Genomic DNA, 14,588 nt, shown 5'->3' on the forward strand with positions numbered 1-14,588 from the left:
CAGCATACAAGCATTATTAATAATGTTTTGTCGGTACCGGATTCAGATACGGGGGACGAAGAAAAGGTCCGAGAATTATTCTTGGACTTATTCTACAAAATAAAAGTTTTTGACGCGGAATTCTTTGGGTCACCATCTGAAAGTCCAGGTCCAGCGTCTTGTGCTTCCGGCGGAGCTCATCCTTCGCACATTCGCTTACCTCGTATTGATCTTCCGCATTTTCAAGGAAATTTTATTGATTTTGCATCCTTTATAGACCTTTATAATTCGATAGTGCATAACAATGCAGCCCTAGGAAACGTAGAAAAATTCAAATATTTGAAAGGTTGTTTAGACGGGACTCCGCTTAGCTTAATTCGCAATTTGCCCATAACCAACGATAATTACCTTACCAAGTGGCTTATGATTTAATTGTTAAACGGTACACAAATGTTCGTCGTTGTGCGACCGCCCATTGGGATGCGATAATGGGCGTTCAAAAAATCTCTGCGGTTAACTCGAAAAATCTAGCTAAATTAGTAGACACCTTTTTAGAAAATTTAGCCGCATTGAAAACTTTAGGCCTTCCCACTGAGCATTGGGATTTCATTATGTTCAATTTGCTTTTGTCGAAATTAGATGTTGATTCCATTAAGCTATTCGAGTTGAAAAATAAGTCTAATGAAATTCCTTCATTTAAAAAATTAGTAGCGTTCATCGAAACCCAATACATCGCATATGATAATTTAGACAGTAGTATAGGTGAGGGAAAGAAGTCGTCGCGGGCCCCAAATAGCACGGAGCCAAGGGCCAACTCCAGACACCAAACTGGTGATTCAAGGCACAATCGTAGTAGCTCGTCGTTCGTAACAAATTCGTCTTCAGTATGTTGCGCTCTATGCAAACAAAGCCATTATCTCAACCAGTGTTCGTTGTTCTTGAAAAAATCGCCAAAAGAGAGATATCAGTTTTGTAAAGAGTCTTCTTCCTGTTTTAAGTGTCTTAATCAGGCTAATCATTCAGTCAAGTCGTGTCCTAAATCCTTCAGATGTAGCAAATGTAGTAGTCATCTCCATAATAGTTTGTTACACTTCGAGAGAAACCGTTCCAATAGTCAGTCGTCCTCAGAAAATAATAGTCCAGGGACATCGGGAATCGAATCGTCTCCTGAAGTATCCCATTGTGCAGCTAGTTTTGTAGGAAATAAAAATGAAACCAAAAAGGAAATCTTGAAACAACCCTTGAGATGTCTTATTGATTCCGGTTCGATGAGTTCGTTCATTAGTCGAAAGGCTGCCAATCAATTGGGATGGCCTAAAACTCCTTGCTCGTTCGAAGTTAACGGACTCAATTCGATGCAAACGAAACTGAATCAGGGGCAAATAAGTTTCTCTATCCAACCTCGTCATCAGGAGTCACCGGTGTTTCATTTGGAGGCTATTATTACAGATCGGGTTTGCTCGGATTTGCCCAGCACCCATATAGATATTTCTGCTTGGAATTATATTAAAAATTTGAAGTTAGCTGATCCCAAATTTAATTGTAGTCAATCGGTCGATTTGTTAATTGGTTGTAGTATATTTTCGAAGGTGTTGTTAGAGGGTAAAATTGAAGGTAAACCGGGACAACCTGATGCCCTAAATACCGTTTTTGGATATATTTTGTTGGGCCCAACTAGCACACCTAACCTTTCGTCAACTTGTTCTTCTTCTTCGTCGCTTGTTTGTCTTTCAAATGTGAAAGACTCGTTAGATTCTTCGTTAAGGAAATTTTTGGGAACTGGAGAACATACCGGAAGAGCCAGTTTCAGAACCGGAAGACGTTCTGTACGAAACCATGTATCGGGAAACACATAGTCGGGACGTCTCTGGAAAATATGTTGTGTCTTTGCCTTTTCGTGAATCGCCGCCTTGTTTAAAAGATAGCTATGATGTTGCTTTGAACAGATTTATTTCGTTGGAACGTCGCTTGTTTCGTCAGCCGGGTTTGCAAAAGGAATATTCGTCCCATATGCAGGAGTATATTGATTTAGGTCATATGCAATTGGTTCCTGAGGGCGAAAGGACAAAGGGAAAGTATTATATCCCACACCATTGCGTTGTTAAATCGGAAAGTGTCTCTACTAAAATTCGAGTGGTATATAATGCGTCTCAGAAAAGTCCCAGACTTGGTAAATCGTTGAATGATTATTTATTAGTCGGTCCTAAGCTACAACAGGACATCGTCTCGCTTTTGTTAAATTTTAGACTTAATCGTTTTGCGTTGTGTGCAGATATTCGTCAGATGTATCGTAATATTTTAGTAGTTCCTGAGCATACGGATTATCAACGTGTGTTATGGAGATTTTCTAGCTTTGAGGAGATTCAGGAATATCGTTTGTTAACTGTCACTTTTGGAGTTGTATCCTCGCCGTATCTCGCTCTAAGAACTCTTCAACAGCTAGTGTTGGACGAAGGCTCTCGTTTTCCTAAAGCCGCCTCGCTCGTTTGTAATGCTTCGTATATTGATGATTTTGTTTTCGGTGCTTCGACGCTCGAAGAAGCACAAAGTTTAGTCGAAGAATTAGTCGCTTTGTTGAAGTTAGGAGGCTTTGAGTTACGGAAATGGTGTTCGAACGAGCCCAAATTGTTGTCGCAATTTCCTGAATCGCATATTAATCCTCATTCTATTAATTTTGATCCAGAATCAAATGGTCCTTCTTTAAAAATCCTTTGTTTGAAGTGGATTGCACAGTCCGATGTCTTTCAATTTTCCGTCAAATTGCAGGATGTCCCTTGTACTAAAAGATCGTTTTTGTCCGAATTAGCTCGAATTTATGACCCGTGTGGTTATCTAACACCTATTACCTTTTTCATCAAGCATTTAATCCAACGACTTTGGGCAACTGGTTTTGAATGGGATGATCGTCCTCCCTCAGAAATTATTCGTGTGTGGGAGCAATATAAAAGTGAATTATCTCTTATTTCACAGTTTAAAATTCCTCGTTTTTTGAATATTTCCTCTTGTCCCATCTTAGAACTTCATGGATTTGCTGATGCCAGTGAAAAGGGATACGCTTGTGTCGTTTATATTCGTAGTATTGATAGTCAGAACATGGTCCAAGTTAATTTACTTTGTGCCAAATCGAAAGTAGCTCCTATGAAACAGATTACGATCCCTCGATTAGAATTGTTAGCTGCTGTTCATTTGGTCAAACTTATATCGTTTGTGTCACAGTCGTGGAAGAATATAATCTTTCAAAAGGTTTATGCTTGGGTAGACTCGCAAATAGTATTGCACTGGATTAAAAGTTCACCTTCTAGGTTTAAAACTTTCGTCGCAAATCGCATTTCGTATATCCAGACCCATAGTCAAAATTATTCTTGGCATTACATTGAATCTCAAAGTAATGCAGCCGATGCGCCTTCGCGAGGCATGCTACCGGCCGCTTTTGTATCGAAACTAGACTGGTTGACAGGTCCTTCATTTTTGTATCATGTTCCATTAATCTTTCCAGAGGTTCCTCCATTATTGCGGGAAAAATCCCCTTCGGAAGAGGTAAAGAAAAGTTTAGTGTTTGTTTCCACTCGTGAGGAACATTTTTTGTCTTGTTTGTTAGAAAACCAATCGTCTTTTACCTCTATCCAAAGAATTTTGGCCTTTATGTTGCGATTCGCGCACAACTCTCGTTTGAAAAGGTCAAGACGTGTAGGACCCTTGAGTTCAGTAGAATTGGAAAGCTCGTTGATTATTCTTGTTAGGTTTACACAGGAACAGTATTTTGAAGACCAGCTTCAGTCGAATTCGTTTCCAAAACCATTTCGCAAATTAGGAGTCTTTTTAGATGATGATACTCAGTGTTTAAGAGTAGGTGGTCGTCTATCGCAGTCTTCCTTGTCGTATGAGGCAAAACACCCCTTTTTGTTACCAAAGAAATCTCGTCTTACGACTCTCCTAGTTCGTCATTATCATGAAAAGTACTTACATGCTGGATTTAAGAGTACTCAATTTTTGGTGAGTCAAAGGTTTTGGATATTGTCTTCTAAGCAATCCGTTAATTCAGTCTTGTCTAAGTGCATTAGATGTTGGAAGCAGTCTCCTAGGGCCTTACAGCCCCCTATGGGTGATTTGCCTAAATTTCGTCTCGGAGCCATTAAACCCTTTTCGATTTGTGGGGTAGATTATGGTGGGCCCTTTTCGATAACTATGTCTCGTTATCGAGGAGTTAGAAGTCAAAAGGCATATTTGTGCCTCTTTGTTTGTTGTGCCACAAAGGCTTTACACCTTGAATTGGCTAGTGATTTGTCCGCAGAAGCCTTTTTAGCCGCTTTACAGCGTTTTATTGCTCGGAGAGGTCGAGTATCGCAAGTATTTTGTGATAACGGTACCAACTTTCATGGCGCGTATCGACAATTGCGTAGCTTTATGGAGGGTGCTCTTGATAAAGAAAATATTAAATTTTCTTTTGCTCCTCCTGCGGCTCCACATTTTGGTGGTATTTATGAGCGCGGCATTCGTTCTGTAAAAGAACATATTGCTCGGATAGTCGGGGCTCAAATTTTGACATATGAAGAGTTTTACACTGTTTTGACGTTGATTGAGTCCGTTTTGAATTCGCGTCCTCTCACCCCATTGACCAATGATGTTGAAGATCTCAACGCTTTGACCCCCGGGCATTTCCTGACTCTCGAACCTTTAACATCATTGCCTGTGCCTGATTTTTCGGAGGTATCCCTCAATCGTTTGTCCCGATGGCAGTTGTTACAACGCATCCATAGGGATTTTTGGGCTCGATGGCGTAAGGAGTATTTACATACCTTGCAACAAAGGTCCAAATGGTTAGATTCTGGCTTTGTACCCAAAATCGGTAGTTTAGTTGTTTTGAAGGAGGATAATTTGGCTCCGTGTAAATGGCCTCTCGCGCGTCTTGTTGAATTGCATGCGGGCAAAGACGCGGTAGCTCGGGTAGCCACCGTGCGTACGACTAACGGAACTTTGAAACGGCCTCTTGTCCGACTCTGTCCCTTGCCGATAGAGGACTAGATGTCAACTTTTCGTTACTTTAGATTTACTTTAGATTTACGTTTCGTTACTTTAGATTTAGTTTTTTTGTTCGGGTTTGTTAGTACGACTGCGACAAAACCACCATTTTAATTTTAGTTTTGATTTGACCTTAGTTTTTAATATTTTTTGTTTAAGTATTTTAGTATTTTTTTTTTGTTTATTGGATTTGTTTTTTGTCATTGCTTGTTGCCCAAGTAGTGAGATATAGTATTAGTTATTGTTAAATGCCTTATGGCCTTTAAAGGGGGGAGAATGTTGGAAATTCCATACAATTGATTTGTTGTGTAAATAGTTCGAAATCATGTCCCTTCTTTTACCCTTGTCGACGCCCGTGGTTCCTCGCTCGCCTATTTTTCGGAATCCACCTGTGTCGAAGAATTGGACGTTTCAACCATTTGAGGTCCAAAAGAATTCTCCCCCGAAGAGATGCATTTAGCCGGCTGAAATGTCAACACGCAAAATATAGTGAGTTGGTCGACGCGTCCTGATTAACAATTGTAAGTAACCTAGTATTTTTACCATATATCCATTGTTCCTTTGTTATCGTTTTTTGAGCTATTTGACCACCAACAATTGATTTAAATGTGTGTATTAATAAGTGTATGGCACCTATGAGAATTTCCATTTAATCTCTACCAATAGTAGCTATCGAAGAAAAATAGTAATTGGCAGGTAATTTGTATTGTTTATTGCTTGTGTTGATTTTATTAAATTGTTTTCGTTCAATACCTGCTAATAACCTACAATATGTTTTTTTTTTCATAATGTTAAAATAATTCTATGAATTTTGGACAAATGCGTTTATCATGTTAACAGTGCGGTTACATTCAATAGACAGTGTTTCTAAGAACAATTAGCGGCAAAAAGCGTTTGGAGGCCTTGATATATGACGTAGTAAGGATATTTGTTTGGACGAATGGAACTGAAGGGAGGATATAGTTTGAAGGATGTCAGAAATTTTAATTTTTTTTTACAAGAAAAGAACGAGAGTCAGGGTGTGTTTTAGAGAGCTGAAATAGAAGGTACTGTTGAAGAATAAGTAACAAGAATGTCGGTCTTCGTTAATAAAAAAGCCTTATAGGCACCCGTATATAAAAAGTACAAAGTAAAATGTTATTTTTAAAAATCAAAAGTAAATTCAATGTCAAGTGAAAACAGCTGTACCAAGGTATCCAAACATATACATTTTCTCTCCGTAAATAGTCTCTGTTTGCCACGCTTTTGGTTTTCTTTGGTTGCATCGACCTATACGTAAAGACTCCAGTGAAATAGGACATAAACTTTCACATAAACCTTTTCGTGATTTTTAAATTGACTTTTGTTAACTAGTTATAATTCAATTTGTATTCATACTGGGTAATTACGATTTCAAAATAATTTGCGGTATTTTTCAGAATTGTTTTCATTATTTTGCACAAGCATTTCATAGATTGTATGTTTTTTTTTTTTCAGTTTATTCTATTAATAAAAATTTGTGTTTTAATTTTTTTGGTATAATTAATTTTTCTTTAATATAAGGTTATATTTTATTTTTTTTTATTTTTATTTGTCCATGAGTTTTTTCTGAGTATTGGTTTTGCATTTCTGCGATTGGATGATGTAAAACCTTGAGATAAATTTATTAATTTGAGCTAGCCCAATCAAAGTAGATATCAACAAGTAGAATCAAAACAATATATATATATATATATATATATATACAGGGTGTAACAGAAATACAGGTCATAAATTTAATCACATATTCTGGGACCAAAAATAGTTTGATTGGACCTAACTTACCTTAGTACAAATGTGCACAAAATAAAACTTACAGCCCTTTGAAGTTATATATTAATAGCACTAAGGGCCTTACAGGCCCATGGCTTGAAAAGTTTGTTTTTTCTTAATTTTCACGTTTCTTTATGTACTGAGATCTTCTCTGGCTTGATATGTGATTTTTCTCCATTCCTTCCTCTTATTTATTTTTCTTTTCTGACCCTGTAGCACCATTCTTTCCAAATCTTTTTCCACCTCTTGCTTACATCTATTTTCCGGCCTTACTCTTCTCTTTCTTGAAGCTATAGTGTAGTTTAGTACCCTTTTCGGAGTCCTCGTGTTTGGCATCCTTTCAATGTGACCTCGCGATCTAAGTCTCTGTGCCTTTATCACTCATTTGAAGTTACAAAATGAAAAGTGATTTTTTCCAATATATCGAAAACTATTAGAGATTTTTTATTGAAAATGGACATGTGGCATTGTCATGACAGTAGTATCTTACGAAAAACTATAGTAAAATTTGGACACCCCATTTGTTCCTTTAATATAAACTTAATGGTTATTAATGTTATAATAACGTATGTTATTAATGGTTAATAATGGTTATTTATATGTATACGTAATTATTTAGACCGAAAAATAATAAGTATATATTATAACATATTAAGGAGAGGGCAAAATAAGTTCCGTATTTCTCCCTGATCCGTCTGCATATATTATTTCTACTCCCAGGTATGTAAACTTTCCAACAGTTTCAATGCCATCTTCATGTATAAGTGACGGTTTAAGGCATCATGGGGCCCTAGGCCCCTTTATAGCGACCATTTACTTGAAACAGATTTGCAGATATGTACCTATTTATGTTGTTTTGGGAAGTAGTTAGGTAGATACTACAAAAATAAGATTACCACAATGTAAAAAATAAAGATAAGTATTGCTAAAGATTTAAGTAAAATAACTGCATCTGAATAATTTATAGTTGGATTTTTTAATGTTTCACTAATAGACTATTTTTAAAACATTTTAGGACCACATAAATTTGAAAGTGCGAAAGTCGATTTAATATCAGGATAGCATAAACGCGAGAAGATGGTCAAATTCTGTTCTGTCTGCTACGGAGTGCTACGTCAGTCTCTTTCCCGTATACTTTGTACACGCCCAAGGTTCATAAATAGACGCCCACAATTCGCGATTAAAAACAAAGATCTGACCTCTGGTGGAATAAATTTAAACTACTATAAGTACCCGGTACAGGTCGCCCCCAAAACGCCTAAGTGGTAAAAATGCCGGTAACACAGAAATCGTCACGCACAATTCGAATACGCATAATCACCAAGTTGGATACAACCCTATTCATATACACACCAACTCACATACATATTGAGAAAAAATATTATAGGTATAACATACCTATGTAATTTGGAAATTGAAATAATGATGTCATGTCATGTTCATGTTATTATGTATTATATCGCTAAAAAAGTATAGAACGACATGTATTATCCAACAAATATAATATGAAAGTATAAACAGTATTTATACTTCTATGTTTGTTGGATAATAAAAGTTTATAATGGGCAGAAAAAGAGAAGAGTTTGATCTATACCAATGTGATCTACTAAAGTGGACAATTTTTACAATCCTGTTCCTTTGGAAATTGCTGAAATTTACAGATTTCAAATCAGAAAGCAAGTAGAAGGAGAATCAGTGCAATAATTTCTACTAGCATTATACAGAAGACAGCAATAAATTGCAATTTTCAAGTACATCTTAAAATCTGCCATAAGGAACCAATTTGTCTTTGGATTATGTTCAAAAAGAATAAAGCAAGACTATTGGAAACCAGGAATCTAGACTTGGGGAGCAGTGGAGATTGCCAGTAGTTTGGAAGCTTCTGAAAAGGACAGAGTAGGTATAAGTAATCAATCAAGTTACTAAGTCAATTCATTTTTACAATCTAATAAATCTATAGATCAAATTGCGTCTAAATTTGTAAATAATTACAATAAATATTTTAAATTTTTAATTATTATAGGTACTATAATATACATAGATTAGATACTTATTCTACACCGAGAGAACAATTTCTTTTCTCCTAAAACACTAATTTCTTTAAGCCATCTTTCTTAAAAGTTAACATATCATAATAACTTAAACATACCGGTTCACATATATCTAAAGAAACGAGTTTTTTAAACACAACTAAATAATTTCTTACAGATAATTTCTTCAATACTAAGAATTGCATTAATGGTTACATTTAATTTTCTTATCCTAAATTTTTTGTTTCTTAAATTGAAAACTACAAATATTTTGCAGAATAAGAAATATAATGTTAAGTTAATGCATATTTATATTTGTGAACAAGAAATTTTTCTTGCGACCAAATAAATATTTTAAACCACAAGAAGTAATTCTTCAGAAATACCCTCTGTACACCGAGAGAACAATTTCTTTTCTCCTAAAACACTGATTTCTTTGAGTCATCTTCCTTAAAAGTTAACATATCATATTAACTTAAACATACCGATTCACATATAAAGAAACGAGTTTTTTAAACACAACTAAATAATTTCTTATAGATAATTTCTTCAATACTAAGAAATGCATTACCTAATGATTACATTTAATCTTCTTATCCTAAAGTTTTTGTTTCTTAAATTGAAAACTACAAATATTTTGCAGTATAAGAAATATATTGTTAAGTTAGGTAATCCATATTTATATTTGTGAACAAGAAATTTTCTTGCAATCAAATAAATATTTTAAACCACAAGAAATAATTCTTCAGAAATACCCTCTGTAGTAACTGTGGTTATAAAATAAAAACTTTATCATTAAGTTTAAGCCGAATTGTTACTTGCAAAGAGATTTTCTTCCACCAAAGAATTGCGCAGATTAACTATTTATGATTTAATCGTCAGTGTTTGTCAAGATGGCATGATATTAGTTCATGTTCATATAGATGGATTTAGAATTTGTTGGTGTTCTTTAAAAATTAACGGATATTTTGAAGGTACGTACATATATGGATATTAAATAAAAGTAAATTGAGTAATTTAAGATGTAATAATAATATTTTTGGGTATATCCGATTTTTTTTTATTATAGGATATTTCATGCATGTACATGCAATCAATACATAGAAATTATAAGCATGTTTGTTGTTTGTTCAAAGGGGTGTATGTATCAATTTTAATTTGTTATCCAGTGATAACAAAGACTCCACTAGTATCTTAAATTATTGAACTGTGCCCTGTAAGGGTAAGTACTTCACTGCACTGCACTACACTTCACTTCACTGCTGCTTATAAAACCTATAGTAACTGTGCGGTTATAAAATAAAAAATTTATCATTAAGGCGAAATGTTACTTGCAAAGAGATTTTCTTCCACAAAAGAATTGCGCAGATTCATTCCAGCCGAGAGGGGGGTACTACATCCGGTACATTTTACCGGGGCCCGGCGATGTAAGGGCCCGGCGTCAGCCAGACCAAATTCGTCATTTTTTTCGTTTTTTTTTTGCTCCTCACTTTATGTGAATAATGGGTTTAGTTACTGCTCAGCTATATTTAATATGCCTTTACCTCTATTTTGAAATATAGGGTCTAGTATTGAGGCGATTGATAATTTTGAGCCCGACGCAATATTTCGCTGTGAAATATTTAATATTGTCATATAATATATTGTATAATAAGCAACTTAACTAGAAGATTTAATGCGGCAATTGAAATTAATTCGCTATTTAACATTTTATGGACATTCTGAGATGAAGATAACGCCAATATTAAGAAAAAAATTGATATATTGCGCGAGTTTTATAAAGAAGACGAGAGAGCGATATACAAGGAGACTATATGTGAATCTCAACTTTCTCCAATAGATTTACTTAATAAAATTAAACATCCCAAATTGGAATCATTATTTCCTAACGTCGTTTTATAGCGTCAAGAATATTTTGCACATTACCGGTGGTAGTCGCAAAAAAGAAAAGGTCTTTTAGTTTTCTTTCTCGCATAAAAAATGCTATGAGATCTACAATGAAACAGGATCGGTTAACTGGCCTAGCAACTTTGTGCATTGAGAATGATTTGATAAAATCATGCGATTTTTCGAAAATGTAGACATCTTTGCCAATCAAAAAACTCGAAAACTACCGGTATTGTAAATATTTTCACTATTATAAAAATATAATAATCAAAATTTAATAAAAGTTATATTTGAAATGTTTTTTATTACTTATTATTGATAATTTTATTTCTATAAAAATTAATCAATTTTTTCGCTCTTCACTTTTTGTCGAGGGCCCGTTCTTCACTTCTGTTCTTACCGGGGCTCGCTCATCCCTCTCGGCGGCCCTGCGCAGATTAACTAGGTATTTATGATTTAATCGTCAGTGTTTGTCAAGATGGCGTGATATTAGTTAATGTTCATATATAGATGGATTTTGGATTTGTTGGTGTTCTTTAAAAATTAACGGACATTTTGAAGGTACGTACATAGGTACGTATATAGGTATTAAATAAAAGTAAATTGAGTAATTTAAGATGTAATAATAATATTGTTGCGTATCCGAATGGTTAATATAAAAGAAACATAATAGTATCTTTATATGCTTTTTAGGTATATTGATGGACAACTCTGAAAGAAAGAAGCTTATTATTCTAACTGGGAAATAAGCCACAATTTAAAGCTGGGACAGAATGATACAATATATAGCTTCAGAACAATAATAAGAAAGGAGCTATTAACCAACTGCGGGGCCCAGGCGCGGATCTATAAATTCATAATAGGGGGGTCAGACGTACCTCAAATATTATATTTTCCAGATTTAGCCATACCTACGACTCACACTTACTCTAACGATAAAATACACTATATTTATAATCCCAGATACCTACAGTATCAAAAATATTGAGCTCTGATGGGACTCTTTCCGTATTATCAAGCCGTAGTTGCAAGTAAAATAAAACGGAATTATCATAAATACATTTAATATTAAATCATTATTAATATACACAATTTTAAATATGAAGTGACAAATATCTTTATCTAAGGTCGGGAATAACATAACAATAAAGACAAATATATTAATATAACTATTATACTAAACACAATTTGTGATTAGTGTTGCCCAAAATCGGTCTTGGTCTTGCAGTCTTGGTCTTGTTCTTGCGTTTTAGCAAGACCAAGACCAAGACCAAGACCGCCTTATTTTAGCAAGACCAAGACCAAGACTGACCGTGCAAGACTTGAGCAAGAACACGACCAAGCCTGCGAGACTCTTGCGTCTTGCAGTTTGAGTGTCGTTTTATGGAATAATACAGGGTGTAACAAAAATACAGGTCATAAATTGAATCATATATTTTGGGACCAAAAATAGTTCGATTGAACCTAACTTACCTTAGTACAAATGTGCACTTAAAAAAAGTTACAGCCCTTTGAAGTTACAAAATGAAAATCGAGTTTTTCCAATATATCGAAAACTATTAGAGATTTTTTATTGAAAATGAACATGTGGCATTCTTAAGGAAGTAGTATCTTAAGAAAAAATTATAGTGAAATTTAGACACCCCATAAAAATTTTATGGGGATTTGGTTCCTTTAAACCCCCCCAAACTTTTGTGTACGTTTCAATTTGATTATAATTGTAGTACCATTAGTTAAACACAATGCTTTAAAAACTTCTTTGCCTCTTGGTACTTTTTCGAAAAGTCAGTATTTGTCGAAATATTTTGCATATTATTTGTCAAATCCACCACATATTTGTATATGGCCACATATATGTTATGTTCATCTGTGATATGGCTAAGTACGATTATTGAGACTTAATAATAATAGGAAAATTTATTTATGATTTACATATTTAGGTATATTTTAAACCATATTAAAAAAAAAGTCACATCTCGATAAAATGTGCCTTATCGAAAAAATACACAGAAGCAAAAAAGTTTTAAAAACACTGTGTTTAACTAATGGTATCGCAGTAATAGTTTTATTGGAACGTGTACAACCATTTGGGAGGTTTAAAGGAACAAAACCCCCATAAAATCTCTACGTAAACATATTAGAAAAGAAGCCGCAACTCGATAAAAACTGCCTTGTCGAAAAAATACTAAGAACCAAAAAAGTTTTAAAAATATTGAGTTTAACTAATAGTATCACAATAATAATTTAATTGGAACGTACGCAAAACTTTGGGTGGGTTTAAAGGAATAAAACCCCCATAACATTTTTATGGGGTGCACAAATTTCAGTATAATTTTTCTTTAAGATATTCCTGCCATAAAAATGCCACATGTCCATTTTCAATAAAAAGTCTCTAATAGTTTTCGATATATTGGAAACAATCGATTTTCATTTTGTAACTTCAAAGGGCTGTAACTTTTTTTATATGCATATTTGTACTAAAGGTAAGTTAGGTTCATTAGAACTATTTTTGGTCCTAGAATAGGTGATCTAATTTATGACCTGTATTTTTGTTACACCCTGTATATTAGTTCGGGTATATGCTTAGAGACTATGAGATACAAAAAAATATGTAAAAAAATTTGGAAAAATGGATTTATCCGCATTATGAACAATACGATGAACATACATACCGAATTAAAAATATGAACACTTATTTATTGGATACCTACTCAGAGGTCATAATAAATTATTATACAATGTAAAAATAAAATATTTCATTCTTTCCTAATATCAGACGACGCCTTCGCTCCGAAATTAATTACAATTGAGCAATTGTCTAGATTTTGAGAATAGCAACCTTTCATAAAATAATCTTCTTGTGTTGCGTGTATAACAATATCGCATTGAAACTTTTAAAGAAGTATGTCGTCTATAAGGTGATAAAAATATAATACGAATACCATATTCACTGTTACGGACAATCACTCAATTGTTTTTCCTTATCCATATCGTAAAGACTAAACGTCCTACTTGTAAACTGTTTGCAGGGTGTGCAATTAGATATTAGATCAATCGGCCAAACAAAATTTTTTGCTGAAAAGCACTAGATAAGATAATGCCTGGCCACCATGTATAGTCCATTCGCGCACGGTAAAATGCAAAACCTTCAAATTTCAAAAAAAGAGATATTTATTATTATATAAAAAGATATTGGCCGATATGTGATTTTGCCATTGTTTTTTTATTGTTAATGAAGAACTTATGAGAGGATGGGTGATCGGGCTGCATTAAAAACTAAAAAACAATGTTTTTTAAAATGAAATAAACAAATTACTTATCGACAACTGATAAATAAAGTTTAAACTTCAGTTTAGGTACTTCGAGATTTCGAAAATCATATTTTTTTCCACCTACCTCTACCGAAAGTATACTTTTCCGGACCTGATTGTAGGGAGCAAAGTTGTACTTTTCCTCCCAAGGGAGGAAAAGTAAAAGTAACGTCATGGTATGTCATTCATGAAATATAACTTATTGACGCCCTGTATAATATCTATTTTCTATTACGTAAGTATCTATACATTTTAACATTTATTTATAAAACACTCTGTATTTTGCAGAATGGTAAAAAACAGTAAATTGTTATTTTGATTTAACAATGTTTACATTAATAATTTGACTTATACTTGACAGTTGACAGTTATATTGTACCTACTTGTTAGATTTAGTTCTAATAAATTTTGTTGGTTAGTTACATAAAATAAATTAAGTAAAAATGAAAAAATAACTTGTTATTTGAGGAAGGTGGAAAAACCATATGTATAACATGGGAGTAAAGTGCCTTTTCCTCCCTTGAATGATTACTGCCCACCGCTACGCGTCGGGCAGTAAACTTCATTCTCG

General features: G+C 34.1%; 1 protein-coding gene across 1 annotated transcript; it reads left to right on the forward strand.

The window, feature by feature from the left end:
• The first annotated feature begins 467 nt into the window (after window positions 1–467).
• On the forward strand, window positions 468–1,835 carry LOC126893124 (uncharacterized). The gene has a single exon (XM_050663071.1). The coding sequence runs from the start codon at window positions 468–470 to the stop codon at window positions 1,833–1,835; it is 1,368 nt and encodes a 455-aa protein (XP_050519028.1).
• The last annotated feature ends 12,753 nt before the right edge of the window (window positions 1,836–14,588 follow it).

This window comes from Diabrotica virgifera, chromosome 10 (assembly GCF_917563875.1).
Source record: "Diabrotica virgifera virgifera chromosome 10, PGI_DIABVI_V3a".
In the NCBI taxonomy this organism is placed as follows: domain Eukaryota; kingdom Metazoa; phylum Arthropoda; class Insecta; order Coleoptera; family Chrysomelidae; genus Diabrotica; species Diabrotica virgifera.